The 12,077-nt window shown below is 37.9% G+C and overlaps 4 protein-coding genes across 5 annotated transcripts in view; 3 read left to right on the forward strand and 1 right to left on the reverse strand.

Moving 5' to 3' along the window:
* Snr1 (SWI/SNF related, matrix associated, actin dependent regulator of chromatin, subfamily b, member 1) overlaps positions 1-100 on the forward strand; it is a 2,356-nt gene extending 2,256 nt beyond the window's left edge. The window contains exon 8 of the mRNA XM_026819318.1: positions 96-100. Coding sequence (XP_026675119.1) covers positions 96-100 — 5 coding nt within the window. The remainder of the gene's footprint in view (positions 1-95) is intronic.
* Positions 101-284: 184 nt separating this feature from the next.
* sea (mitochondrial citrate transporter scheggia) lies at positions 285-2,626 on the forward strand. The gene is made up of 4 exons (XM_018035795.2): positions 285-614; positions 1,033-1,467; positions 1,826-2,046; positions 2,123-2,626. Exons 1-4 carry the CDS (start codon positions 461-463, stop codon positions 2,303-2,305), a joined length of 993 nt encoding a protein of 330 aa, XP_017891284.1. The 5' UTR covers positions 285-460; the 3' UTR covers positions 2,306-2,626.
* Positions 2,627-2,631: 5 nt separating this feature from the next.
* LOC108631672 (tetratricopeptide repeat protein 28) lies at positions 2,632-11,828 on the forward strand. 2 transcript variants are annotated; one of them, XM_026819320.1, is made up of 16 exons: positions 2,632-3,746; positions 3,888-3,953; positions 4,249-4,506; positions 4,576-4,978; positions 5,053-5,610; positions 5,696-5,991; positions 6,063-6,528; positions 6,598-7,005; positions 7,078-7,455; positions 7,535-8,315; positions 8,396-9,066; positions 9,146-9,648; positions 9,724-10,086; positions 10,165-10,402; positions 10,472-10,690; positions 10,770-11,828. In XM_026819320.1, exons 2-16 carry the CDS (start codon positions 3,930-3,932, stop codon positions 11,408-11,410), a joined length of 6,207 nt encoding a protein of 2,068 aa, XP_026675121.1. In that variant the 5' UTR covers positions 2,632-3,746; positions 3,888-3,929; the 3' UTR covers positions 11,411-11,828. The 2 variants fall into 2 exon arrangements, with proteins under 2 accessions (XP_026675121.1, XP_026675120.1); XM_026819319.1 differs by having other exon boundaries at positions 9,724-10,402.
* Positions 11,829-12,018: 190 nt separating this feature from the next.
* Positions 12,019-12,077, reverse strand: part of LOC108631389 (peptidyl-tRNA hydrolase 2, mitochondrial) — a 3,549-nt gene continuing 3,490 nt past the window's right edge. Inside the window, exon 6 of the mRNA XM_018035244.2 lies at positions 12,019-12,056. Within this exon, the coding sequence (XP_017890733.1) occupies positions 12,019-12,056 (38 nt within the window). The remainder of the gene's footprint in view (positions 12,057-12,077) is intronic.

Here is a 12,077-nt window from a genome sequence, read left to right on the forward strand (position 1 = left end):
ATGTTCACAACATAATATTACAAGTAACAAAAAATAATATAATTGAATAATAATAAAAAATGTAATGGAATCGAAGTTGGCAACTTTTCTTATAGTTTAACAGGGAATAATTTAGACTGAAGGCAACAGTAAATGCTATAATGAATATGAAACTTGTGGAATACTTTTGCGTTTGATTAAATCGATTTAGAAATACGCGTGATTGATATGAGAAATTGCGGTCGTTCCCCTCCAAATCGTTGACTCGATTATCATTCAGAATTTTAAATGTATATTACGACTTTACCAAGTGTCAACCTATAAAGTGCGAGGAGTGCGAGAAAAAGAAATTCCTCGAGGAAGGGGAACATCAGTAAGTACGCGCATCGAAACACACGGGATATTAATCGGCATCGACTCAGTCCACATTCGACGTTTAGCGGGACAAGACCACCGGCAAGAAAAAATATAGTCCCGAGCGATGGATATCAGTTCGTTGATCTACAAATCGTCGCAGCAATCCGGTACAATTTCAACATTCCGTAATCCTTTTCCTCGCAGACCCTGGCTTACCGAGACTGGATCTGGAGCTGCGCCCGCCGGTGGTAATACCGGTCTCAAAGGAATTATAGCTGGTACATATATACTATTTTATTTTCGCAACGCATGTTAGTTGAACTTTTACGTAGGCTTAATACTTTTGTAATTGTCTATCCAAACATGACGATAAAATGAAAACACTCGGATAGAGAACGATAGAAGAATAACAATATGCATAAGTAAAAGCAAAAGAGGAAAAAAGATAGATAAACTGAGTCAGCGCAATCGGTACAACATGATAGATCCAAAGGTTGAGAAATATTAACCTTGGGGACACGTGTTAAAAATTTCTTTTTATTTAACGCTTTTTTCTCTTCTTCTCCTGTTTTTAAATTCATTATACTTTTCATTTAAATATGCATGTATCTATATATTAATTTCGTTCAATTAATTGTTAATTTTGTTTCAACGTACAACCATTTGTTAATGATAATAAATTAATTTTAATTGTAGGAGGTATTACTGGTGGCATAGAGATATGTATCACATATCCAACTGAATATGTGAAGACACAATTACAACTTGATGGGAAAGCTGGAGCTGGTAAAGAATATACAGGAATATGGGACTGTGTAACAAAAACTGTAAAAACACGTGGAGTTTTTGGCCTGTACAGAGGCCTCTCAGTATTAGTTTATGGTTCAGTGCCAAAATCAGCTGTACGGTTTGGTTCCTTTGAAACTGTAAAGCAACTATTAGTAGATTCAGAGGGAAAGCTTAGCAAAAAAATGAGTTTCCTGGCAGGTTTGTGTGCTGGCGCATCTGAAGCTATTTTTGCAGTTACCCCTATGGAGACTATTAAAGTGAAATTTATTAATGACCAACGATCTGCAAATCCGAGATACAAAGGGTTCTTACACGGAGTAACTATGATTACCAAAGAATATGGTAAATGCAAAGGAATTTTAATTTAGCATATCTAATCTTTACCTATTATTTTGTTTTAAAGCTAATCTGAATTTAAGAACAAACTAAAAAAAGTTAAAACGTCGGTCACTCAGTAGTGTTAAAAGAAAAACTTATTGCCTTGAACTGTATGTAAAGTGAGCCTAATCAACTTTATGTGAAGAGGTCAAGTTATATTGCACATTATTCTCAGTTTACACACGTGATAGACAATCATGTATTTCATTTCATTTTGAATGTAGATTTTTACACTTTGCCATGTACAGATGGAATCATAGAATTTAAACGTTTAAATGTTGGTCTTAAAATAATAACATACATGTTACTTTTGGCACATCAGGATTCAGAGGTGTATATCAAGGGTTGGCACCTACAATATTAAAACAAGGATCGAATCAAGCAATCAGATTTTGTGCCATGGAAACAATGAAAGAATGGTATAGAGGTGAAGATCCAAATGTGCATATACCAAAAATGGTTATTGGTACGTTTGGCGCAATTGCTGGGGCATTATCCGTTTTTGGAAATACTCCGATTGATGTTGTAAAGACCAGAATGCAGGTAAGATTTTATTGAGTATTAAGTTGGTAATGTACTAAGTTATAAATATGAATTGTCAAACTTAAACCGCTTCTAGGGCTTGGAAGCTGCAAAGTACAAAAATAGCTTAGATTGCTTTTTGCAAATATGGAGAAACGAAGGTCCAATGGCTTTTTATAAAGGAACCGTTCCGAGATTGAGCAGAGTATGTTTAGACGTTGCCATAACGTTTATGATCTATGATTCCTTTATGGATCTTTTTAATCGAGTTTGGCCTTGAAGAATTGGCTAAAACTGTAATTGTATGCTTGAAATTGTCAGTGCAAATGTAGCTCTCAGGATTACTACAGTTACACCTCACGCTCACATTATTACATTTGAAAAACGTTTTCGTTTTTAACATGATACATATAAATTATAATTTATTAAACATTTCATTCAACGAAGCAAACATGACACTGTGCCAAAGGATTTTAATTTTGGCATTAATGAACTTCAATAGTGAAAGCTACAGTTGCACAGAGCACAAATTTTATTATATATTTTTTTACATAAATTTTTATTTAATGTGCGATCCACACGCGAGAAGAGAAAATAATGTGAATTTCATTCACAATCGTTTCAATTATGTCTACAAATATTGTTTTTCACTGATTATATCAGTTTATAAATTATTTAAAATGCTGTTAGATGGAAACATTCCTACAAATTCTAGTTAGTCGAATGAATATTTATATTGTGCAAGTGATTTGTATCTATGAGTAATATATGTACATATATATTTGATCTATTTTAGGAAATATTGTATAGTTTTAGTACAAAAAATAATAAAAAATGTTTATTACCTGAGCGAAGAACGATAAATGAATTTTGTTTAGTATAATGAGAACCAGAAAACGGACTACTCGAAAATTCTTGAAAGTTTATATTTGACAGATTCATTTACATTCCAGTAATTACAACAATCTTCGCTCAGATACTGTTATGAATATGTATGAAAAAAAGTTTCATTGTAATGGCTGTGAGATTCAAATGAAGATAATCAGATACATGTTCCTTCAAAATAAGAATTTTGTAATCTCATAATAAATACAAAACATTCATTCTACTCTACTTTTTAACAATACAAGAACATTGGTAATCTTTTGTACATTAAAATGTGTTTTCGAACAATATTTTATGAAATTCAATATTTCTAATGCTGTATTTTATGGAATGTAATATTTCTACGTGGTTGTAAATAATTTGTCTTACGAATTGTAATATTCTTGCAATAAAACGTTATATTTATAACATTTGTAAACAATACATTAGCACAGATTTACTGTTAACATCTACATTATCTTAAGATATATTTTTTATGCGTAAAAGTTAGATGAAATAATTTAATTGTTATAGTGTGTAAAAATAATTCGTAAAACATATCTTTACGTATTTTCCTCGCGCGTGACAAGTCTTCGTTTTCGTGCACGTATACGTACATGAAAGCGTAACGTATGGGAGTATGTGCGTAAAGTGAGGCCCAGCAGACAGTGCCGGTCCCACTCTGGGCCCAAGGGGGGGCCCAGGGGTCACATTCCAAGATGGCTGTGCCCGAGGAATGCAGTGGGTGCCCTCCTAAGACGCCTTCCTCCCTCCTTTTTTATTAATCGAATCAATTCACTTATCCTAGCCAACACTCTGATTACTAGAACGAAGTAGTTAATGTCAACGTGTATCCGGTGAGTGCCATCGAAATTTGGCAGTAACACTTTTGCAAAAGATAAACGTGAATGAAGAGAAGAAAAGCTGTGCGCGAAGACGTAGAACGGTCTTATACCCTAAAATGTGTAATCTTATCTAATGAAGTTCCCTTGCTACAGATAATGCTCATGCAGGAGGATGCTACCTGCTCGTCTTAAGCAATGTCTCATAGGGATATCTCTGAGGTAACAAGACCCTGTGGTGCACTATGCACATTATTATTATTATAACGATTTGCAATTAAATTGCATTTTATTTTACAGAGCTATGTGCTCCTTCCGATTTTTTGTTTGTTATGAAAAATGGCTTGACGTTTACACTTTTTATGATATGTTGTATTAAGAAAGTTGTGTATACTAAAATGCAAATCCTGTGGTTTTAATAGTACAAGAATTTCATTAAAACTTGTACTTAAGCTATACTGTATCTTTAATCATGTCACGATTAAAAGAAGTTATAAATTGCATATGAATATTTAAGGTGGAGCCCGAAGGTACGTCGGCCTTGGCTGCAGGATCAAGATCTCTATTTTTAGAGACTGTACGTCGTAGTAATGCAGCATGTCAGAACGGTGATTATGCTCTTGCTGCAAGCTTGTACACAGAAGCACTTGCTTTGGATCCACTCAGCCATGTGCTATATTCAAACAGGTCAGCTGCTCGGCTCAAAATGGGTTTATTTGCACTTGCTCTTCAAGATGCTGTTAGAGCTACTGAACTTAGCCCCCAATGGCCAAAGGTATATCACCTATTTCGTCCGGTTTCTGTTTTTTCAACAGTTGATGCATCCAGTGATACGTTTTATTAGGCATACTATCGTCAAGGAGTAGCACTACAATGCCTAGGCAGACATGGAGAGGCTCTCGTGGCCTTCAGTACGGGGTTGGCACATGACCCTTCCAATTGTCAACTGTTATCTGGTCTTGTGGAAGCATCTTTAAAATCACCGTTACGCGCGACATTGGAACCGACGTTTCAACAATTGCGTGCAATGAAACTTGACGAATCTCCTTTCGTTGTTATTTCTGTCGTTGGCCAAGAACTCCTTGGAGCAGGGCAGTACAAAGCAGCAGCGGGTGTATTAGAGGCTGCGCTTACTATTGGTTCTTGTAGTTTGAAATTAAGAGGCTCTGTGTTCTCTGCTTTATCCAGTGCGTATTGGGCATTAAATTCTTTGGATAAAGCTATCAATTACATGCAACAAGATTTAGGTGAACATTAAAGACAGACGAAATTACGGACACGTAACGATAAACGATAGTGTTTCAATTGAAAATATTTGCAGGTGTCGCACGATCATTAGGAGATACACAGGGCGAATGTCGAGCTCATGGAAATCTGGGCTCAGCATATTTTAGCAAAGGCAGTTATAAGGAAGCTTTAACAGCGCACAGGTATCAATTGGTTTTAGCTATGAAGTGCAAAGACACTCAGGCTGCCGCGTCAGCTTTAACTAGCCTGGGTCACGTTTATACAGCTATTGGTGATTTACCAAATGCGCTTGCATCTCATAAGCAGTGTGTACAGTTAGTAAAACAAATGGGAGATCGACTTCAAGAAGCCAGAGAAATAGGGAACGTTGGAGCGGTTTATTTAGCAATGGGTGAATTCGAAAGTGCTGTTGATTGTCATACGCAACACTTGAGAATTGCAAGACGATTAGGAGATCGTGTGGAAGAAGCAAGAGCTTTTAGCAATTTGGGTTCGTCTCATCATTATCGACGAAATTTCGGTCAAGCGATGGCTTATCATGAAAATGTGCTGAGAATAGCTCAAGAATTAGGCGACAGAGCAATAGAAATGAGAGCTTATGCTGGACTGGGTCATGCTGCGAGATGTGCAGGTGAACAAACTTTTAGAATAAGAGACTTGAAGAGACAAATATTTTCGTTGTAATATTCTCATCAATTACATATATCTTTATTTAGGCGACCTTGCTCAAGCAAAACTGTGGCACCAGAGGCAACTCGATGTCGCTTTAGCCACGAAAGATAAAGTCGCCGAAGGGCGAGCGTGTAGTAATTTAGGAATAGTTTATCAACTGCTCGGTGAACATGAAGCTGCACTCAAATTACACCAGGCTCATTTAGGAATTGCCAGGTCGTTAGGAGACAAAGCTGGTATGGGTAGAGCATATGGAAATATTGGAAATGCTTATAATGCACTAGGATATTACGAACAAGCTATCAAATATCATAAACAAGAATTAACGATAAGCAAAGAGGTACACTGTTTAATGAAAACTATTAAAAATCATTTTGAAGATATATTTATCATAAAAATTGTTTAACGTAGGTTAATGATCGTAGTTCAGAAGCTAGTACTCATGGGAATTTAGCAGTGGCATATCAAGCTGTACAGGGTCATGAAGCAGCGTTAAGACATTATAGAGCTCATTTAGCTATAGCACGCGAGTTAAAAGATACAGCTGGCGAAGCGTGTGCCTTATTAAACCTTGCCAATTGTCTGTCATCTCGTGGCAGATTCGAAGAAGCGGTTCCATATTATGAAAATTACCTTATGTTATCTCAGGAATTACATGATGTAGAGGGAGAAGCTAAAGCATGTCACTTCCTTGGTTATGCTCATTATTGTTTAGGCAATCACCGTGAAGCTGTTAGATACTACGATCAGGACTTGGCGTTAGCCAAGGATTTACAAGATAAGTCTGGAATGGGTAGAGCATACTGTAATTTAGGATTGGCACACTTAGCTCTTGAAAATTTAGATACGGCACTCGAATGTCAAAAATATTATTTAGGTAAGAAGTTCGTGTATCTACGTATCTGCGGTAAAAAGTACCGAAATACATGTATCCCTCTTCTATTAGCTATCGCGCACATGACCAAACATTTAGCTGGAAAATTTCGTGCTTTGGGAAATATCGGTGATTGCCTTTTGCGCCTTGGTGAAGCTGAAGAAGCAATAAAAATGCATCAACGGCAATTAAATTTAGCAAGGCAAGCGGGTGATCGCAGTTTGGAAGCTGCCGCTTATGGAGCTTTAGGTATCGCACATCGGACGATAAAGAATCTTGATAAAGCATTAGGATTTCATACCCAAGAATTAACTTTAAGACAAGAAGCTGGAGATTTACGTGGCGAGTGTAGAGCTCATGGAAACTTAGGTGCTGTGCACATGGCTCTAGGCCAATATACACACGCAGTGAAATGTTATCAAGAACAGCTTGAGAGAGCAAAAGAATTAGTAGATTCAGGAGTTGAAGCACAAGCTCTAGGTAATTATACATAAATTCTAAGTTGCAAAATCTACATTTATAATGATGGCATCATATCTTTTCATTAAACAGGAAATTTAGGAATAGCGAGGCTCAATATGGCACATTATGAGGACGCGATTGGATATTTTGAACAACAACTAGCAACTTTAGAACCATTAACTACGGGCACAGCTTTGCTAAATAAGGCTAGAGCACTTGGAAACTTAGGCGATTGTTATGAAGCTTTAGGGGATCCAGAGGAAGCTATTAAATGTCATGAGCAGCAATTGGCGGCTGCTGTAAAATTAAAAAGTATAAGGGAACAAGAAAGAGCGTATCGAGGTTTAGGTCGAGCTAGAGAGGCAACTGGTAATTTACAGGAAGCATTGGTTTGTTTTGAGAAAAGATTAGTGACTGCGCATGAAGTCGACAGTCCAGAATCGAGAGGTGCGGCTTACGGAGATTTAGGTAATTAATGCCACACGTTATAAATGTGCTTATTATTTCTTTCTTCGTACATTAAAAATTAATAACATTACTTTTGCAGGCCGTGTACACGCTGCATTAGGTAATCACGAACAAGCCGTTAGTTGCTTGTCTCATCAATTAGCTCTTGCCAGAGGACTTGGAGATAAAGCTGCCGAAGCAGAAGCTGCTAGTGGATTAGGAGCTGTACATTTATTAATGGACGATCCAAATTCTGCATTGAGACATCACCAATTAGAACTTTCGATCGCTGAAGCTTTGGACGCAGCTGGATTACAAGCTAGAGCCTGTGCAAACTTAGGGGTGACTCAAGAAGCCTTAGGACAATTTGAAGAAGCAATAAGGTTACAAGAGCAATCGTTAAGTTTAGCAGCAGCAGCTGGAGATCAGCCGGCAAGAGCAGCTGCATTTTCCAATTTAGGACGACTTCATCATTTGTGTGGTGACTTGTCACGAGCTTTAAGTTATTTACAATCCGGATTATCACTATCTGAAGGTTTGGGACGAAGAGAAGAGGCAGCCAGGTTGAGACACAGGCTTGGTCTCGTTCACTGGGAAGCGGGAGAAGCGATTATTGCTGTCGAACATTTAGAAAAAGCAGCAAATTTGTTAGAATCATTGGATGGAGTTTCGTCGACCCTCAGCTGTGGACAGCCAAACAAATCTGAATTGTTATCAGAAACATATAGGATGTTACAGAAAGTGTTAATTAGTTTAAATAGAGCTGAGGAAGCCTTGAACTGGGCAGAAAGATCGAGACGAAGTAAAAGCAATTGTTTGGATGATGCCGCGCATTACTCCGAAATCATCGACAGACAACGAGGAGTTATTTTATATTATAGGTAATTTAAATTTATCAGTAAATAATATAAACGAATCGCAATTGTATTAAATTATAAGTAAACGTGGAATAACATTTTAGCGAAGTAGGATGTGAATTACACGCTTGGTGCTTAGCCCCTGGTCGAGGTTTATTGCGATTTCACTCTACTAATTTGGACGACGGTATAGGATTGGAAAAACGAGTCTTGCAAGCAAGAGAAGCTTTGTTAGATGAAACGAGTGATCTCGTAGAGGAAACGAAAATACCATCGAGAGGACACCATCTTAATGCTAGCTCGTATAGTTTAAGCAGTCTGTTTAGCGTGGGTTCAGTTAGTTCGCGAGCAGGGAGTGCTCGATGGGGACGAGGAACTAAAGGACCTACGTGGCAATCACCGTTGCCGATTCAAGTACTCTATGATCTGCTCCTATCGCCGTTTGAAGATCTTTTACCACCAGCAAGAAAAGAGCTGATTATGGTAGTGGAGAAGTCATTATATTTGGCACCACTTCCAGCTTTACAATCAAATCCTGGAGAAGATTATTTATGTGAAAGATTTTCTTTACTAGTTGTACCGTCTCTTGCAGCTCTAAGAAAACGGTCAAAAACTCCTATGCCAGAGGGAGGTGCAACTGTAGCTGCACTAGTTGCAGGGAATCCTGTGCTCCCTGAGGAACTTAGAGAAGAGTATGGATGGTCTGAAAGCACTGCTTCTACCGAAACAGAATCTGAGATTGTTGCTGAATTACTAGAAGCCCGCGCTTTAACTGGTAGGATTTGACACGAACCTTCGTACGAGAAAAACTAAAAAAGAAAAAAATTTGCTAAAAAATTATTTTTCATCAATAGGGGCAGAAGCAACCAGGTCCGCAGTTTTAAGATCTTTACCTGATGCGGAATGTGTGCATTTAACCGTACCAGTGTTTTGGAATTCAGCCAGTTTAGCTTTAACTCCCGATCCTTGCGAAGATTCTTCCGTCAGACCGGAATATTTATTAAGTTACTCTGATATTTCGAAATTAAAAATAGCCGCCCGTTTAGTCGTAATATCTAGCGGTCATGGTTGGAATAGCACAGAAAATGCAACTACTACGTCAGACGGTGTGCAAAATTTTGCCAAAGCTTTATTAAATGCGGGAGCACAGTGTGTACTTATAGGAATGTGGGCCGTACCGCCTACTGCTGGTAGTATATTACTGCGAGCATTTTATAGTGCTATGCTGCAAGGAGCTAGAGCATCGAGAGCTTTGGCAGAAGCTATGCAAACAGTACAGCATACAAGGCATTTTGCACATCCTGCAAATTGGGCTGGTTGGTTACTCATTGGCGGAGATGCAAGATTGTCTAACAAGGTAATCTTGACGAATTTATTAAGCTTAAGTTAAGCTGGTATTTTGTTCGTATACACGCAATATATACGTATTTAGGTTGCTTTAATGGGACAAGCACTGGCTGAATTACTGCGCGGTGGTCCTGAACAGAGTCGCGATGCTTTACGCGTGACTCTTCATTTAGTAGAAAAATCATTACAACGGATACATCGTGGACAAAAGAATGCTATGTATACAACGCAACGTAGCATCGAAAACAAAGTGGGCGCGGCCACTGGTTGGCGAGAACTTCTGATGTCAGTAGGTTTTAGATTCGAACCTGCTGGAAACGGAATACCATCTTCCGTATTTTTCCCACAAAGCGACCCGGAAGAAAGACTAACAAGATGCAGCGCGAGCTTACAAGCACTGTTAGGATTGGGACCATCATCCTTACATGCACTCGCCAGATTGTTGCAGGTAATAGATGGGTCTGCTTGTTATGGCACAACGATCAGCAATTTATTCAATTCAAGTTTTACCTATTACATTTTGAAGGCGCCAGAAGCCGCAGAAGATGTTATCGCTGCGATGAGAAGGGCCACTTGTGCAACGGAAGGCCAAGAAGTTACGCTGCCAGTGCAAGTATGGAGAGCATCAGGATCTCATGAATTATTTGCAAGTTTAGGTTTTGACCTTATGGAAGTTGGTCAGTCGGAAGTTACATTAAGAACGGGAAAGCAAGCATCGAGAAGAGCTGTTCAATTTGCTCTTCAGGCTCTGTTAGCCTTATTCGGTGAGCAGTATTTCCGTATAAAGAGAAGCATAAATAAATTATCCTACATGAATTTCGAATCTTTATTAGATACACAAGAAGCACCGAAAAGTTTGACTTTGGACTCTAGTAGTTCAATGGAAAGCTTGGCTTCCATTACTCACATCGAGAAGAATGTCATAGAACGTCCTAGACTAGGGGGAGCATTCGCAAATTATGTTCGACACCGAGGCGAACCAGATGGGAAAACTATGGAACCAACCAATGTTCCAATTCCTACATCGAGGCAACCATGTCAGAACGGGGGAGGTATAATATAAATTTGTTTGCAATTTTTATGAACTGTGACAGTTAGATCTAGGATTATAATTATATGTGTACTTTGTAGGTGAATCGGATGTAGCTTTTACACCTAGTCCTCCCGTAGCGCTCAACTTAAATCATCAAACACGCATCAGAAATCTTTATCCTGATCAAAGTATAAGACCAGGTTCTAGTTCAAGTAGTTCAGTAACGGATTGGGATAACGGTCACGCGACTGTTTTGAGGCGACAGCCATTGCCACCTTTACCGGCAACGGTACTAGAAAGATTAAGCGTTAGAACAGAAATTGGATCCAATTCTCCGAGAAAACCTCGGCATCCTACAACGACTGAAGATATTTGTCCTCAGACCGATTCAACGCAACCCACAGAAACGCATAATCAAAATTTAAGAAATGTGGCCACGTCTCTCACGAGTTTAACGCGTGAATTGACGCCCACAATTTCAGATGTATACCATGAACGAAATTTAGGATTAGGACTGGCACCATCTTTATCGAAACTGTTAGAAGAAGTGGGTTCGGTTTCCGGAAATGAAGAAAATCAGTCGACTCGCGCGAACCATAATCAGACGCAAAATTGGATGCAAAACGAGTCGGAATTATGTCGAAGGGACGAGGCTGATGGCAGATCTATTGCTGAATCACAATGCAGCGCTACCAGCTCTAACAAAATACATCGAAAAGCACCTCCTCCTCCAGTGTAGATTATTTATATATTATTTATAAGCATTAAATAATACTTTACATGAGAATAATAGCACGAGGTACCAAAGAATGGAAGATATTTTATTGGAAAAAAACTTTCAATGTCTTGTGATCAGAGCTGGTAATAATTTATGATAATTACTTGTTGTGTTGCAATATGATTCTACTTATGAATTTTCAACCCTTAAATAATATAAACATCAGTAAATGCCATTTTTTGCTTACACTGATAACTAATAAAATTTAATATGAAAAATGTATCGTTTATAATGGCACCCCAATGCTATTCCTATAACTTGTTAATACAAAAATGTATTATACTAACGTACATATGAACATTGTTCATACATGGATGTTATGTTGCGAGTTATCGATTATGATGTATTATTATATATTAAATGCTACCAGTGGTTGAAATTGTCTTACGTACTTTGATATCATATTTAAGTTAATTGTATAAACTGCATCGAAAGTCTGTACTTTTTCATTTTTGATAAATATATGTTTATCAGAATGATGCATTTTGTGAAATCACTTTCTTTTTCATATAAATTATTACATGCAAGTTTTCTTACTTGTACACCTCGCAATATATTTGCTCGTATTGCTATGCTTGATTATCTTTCAATATGTGAATGGAAAGTTCTATTGTTAATAATAGCCACA

The sequence above is a fragment of the Ceratina calcarata genome, unplaced genomic scaffold (assembly GCF_001652005.2).
Source record: "Ceratina calcarata isolate Rehan_Ccalc_2016 unplaced genomic scaffold, ASM165200v1 scaffold147.2, whole genome shotgun sequence".
In the NCBI taxonomy this organism is placed as follows: domain Eukaryota; kingdom Metazoa; phylum Arthropoda; class Insecta; order Hymenoptera; family Apidae; genus Ceratina; species Ceratina calcarata.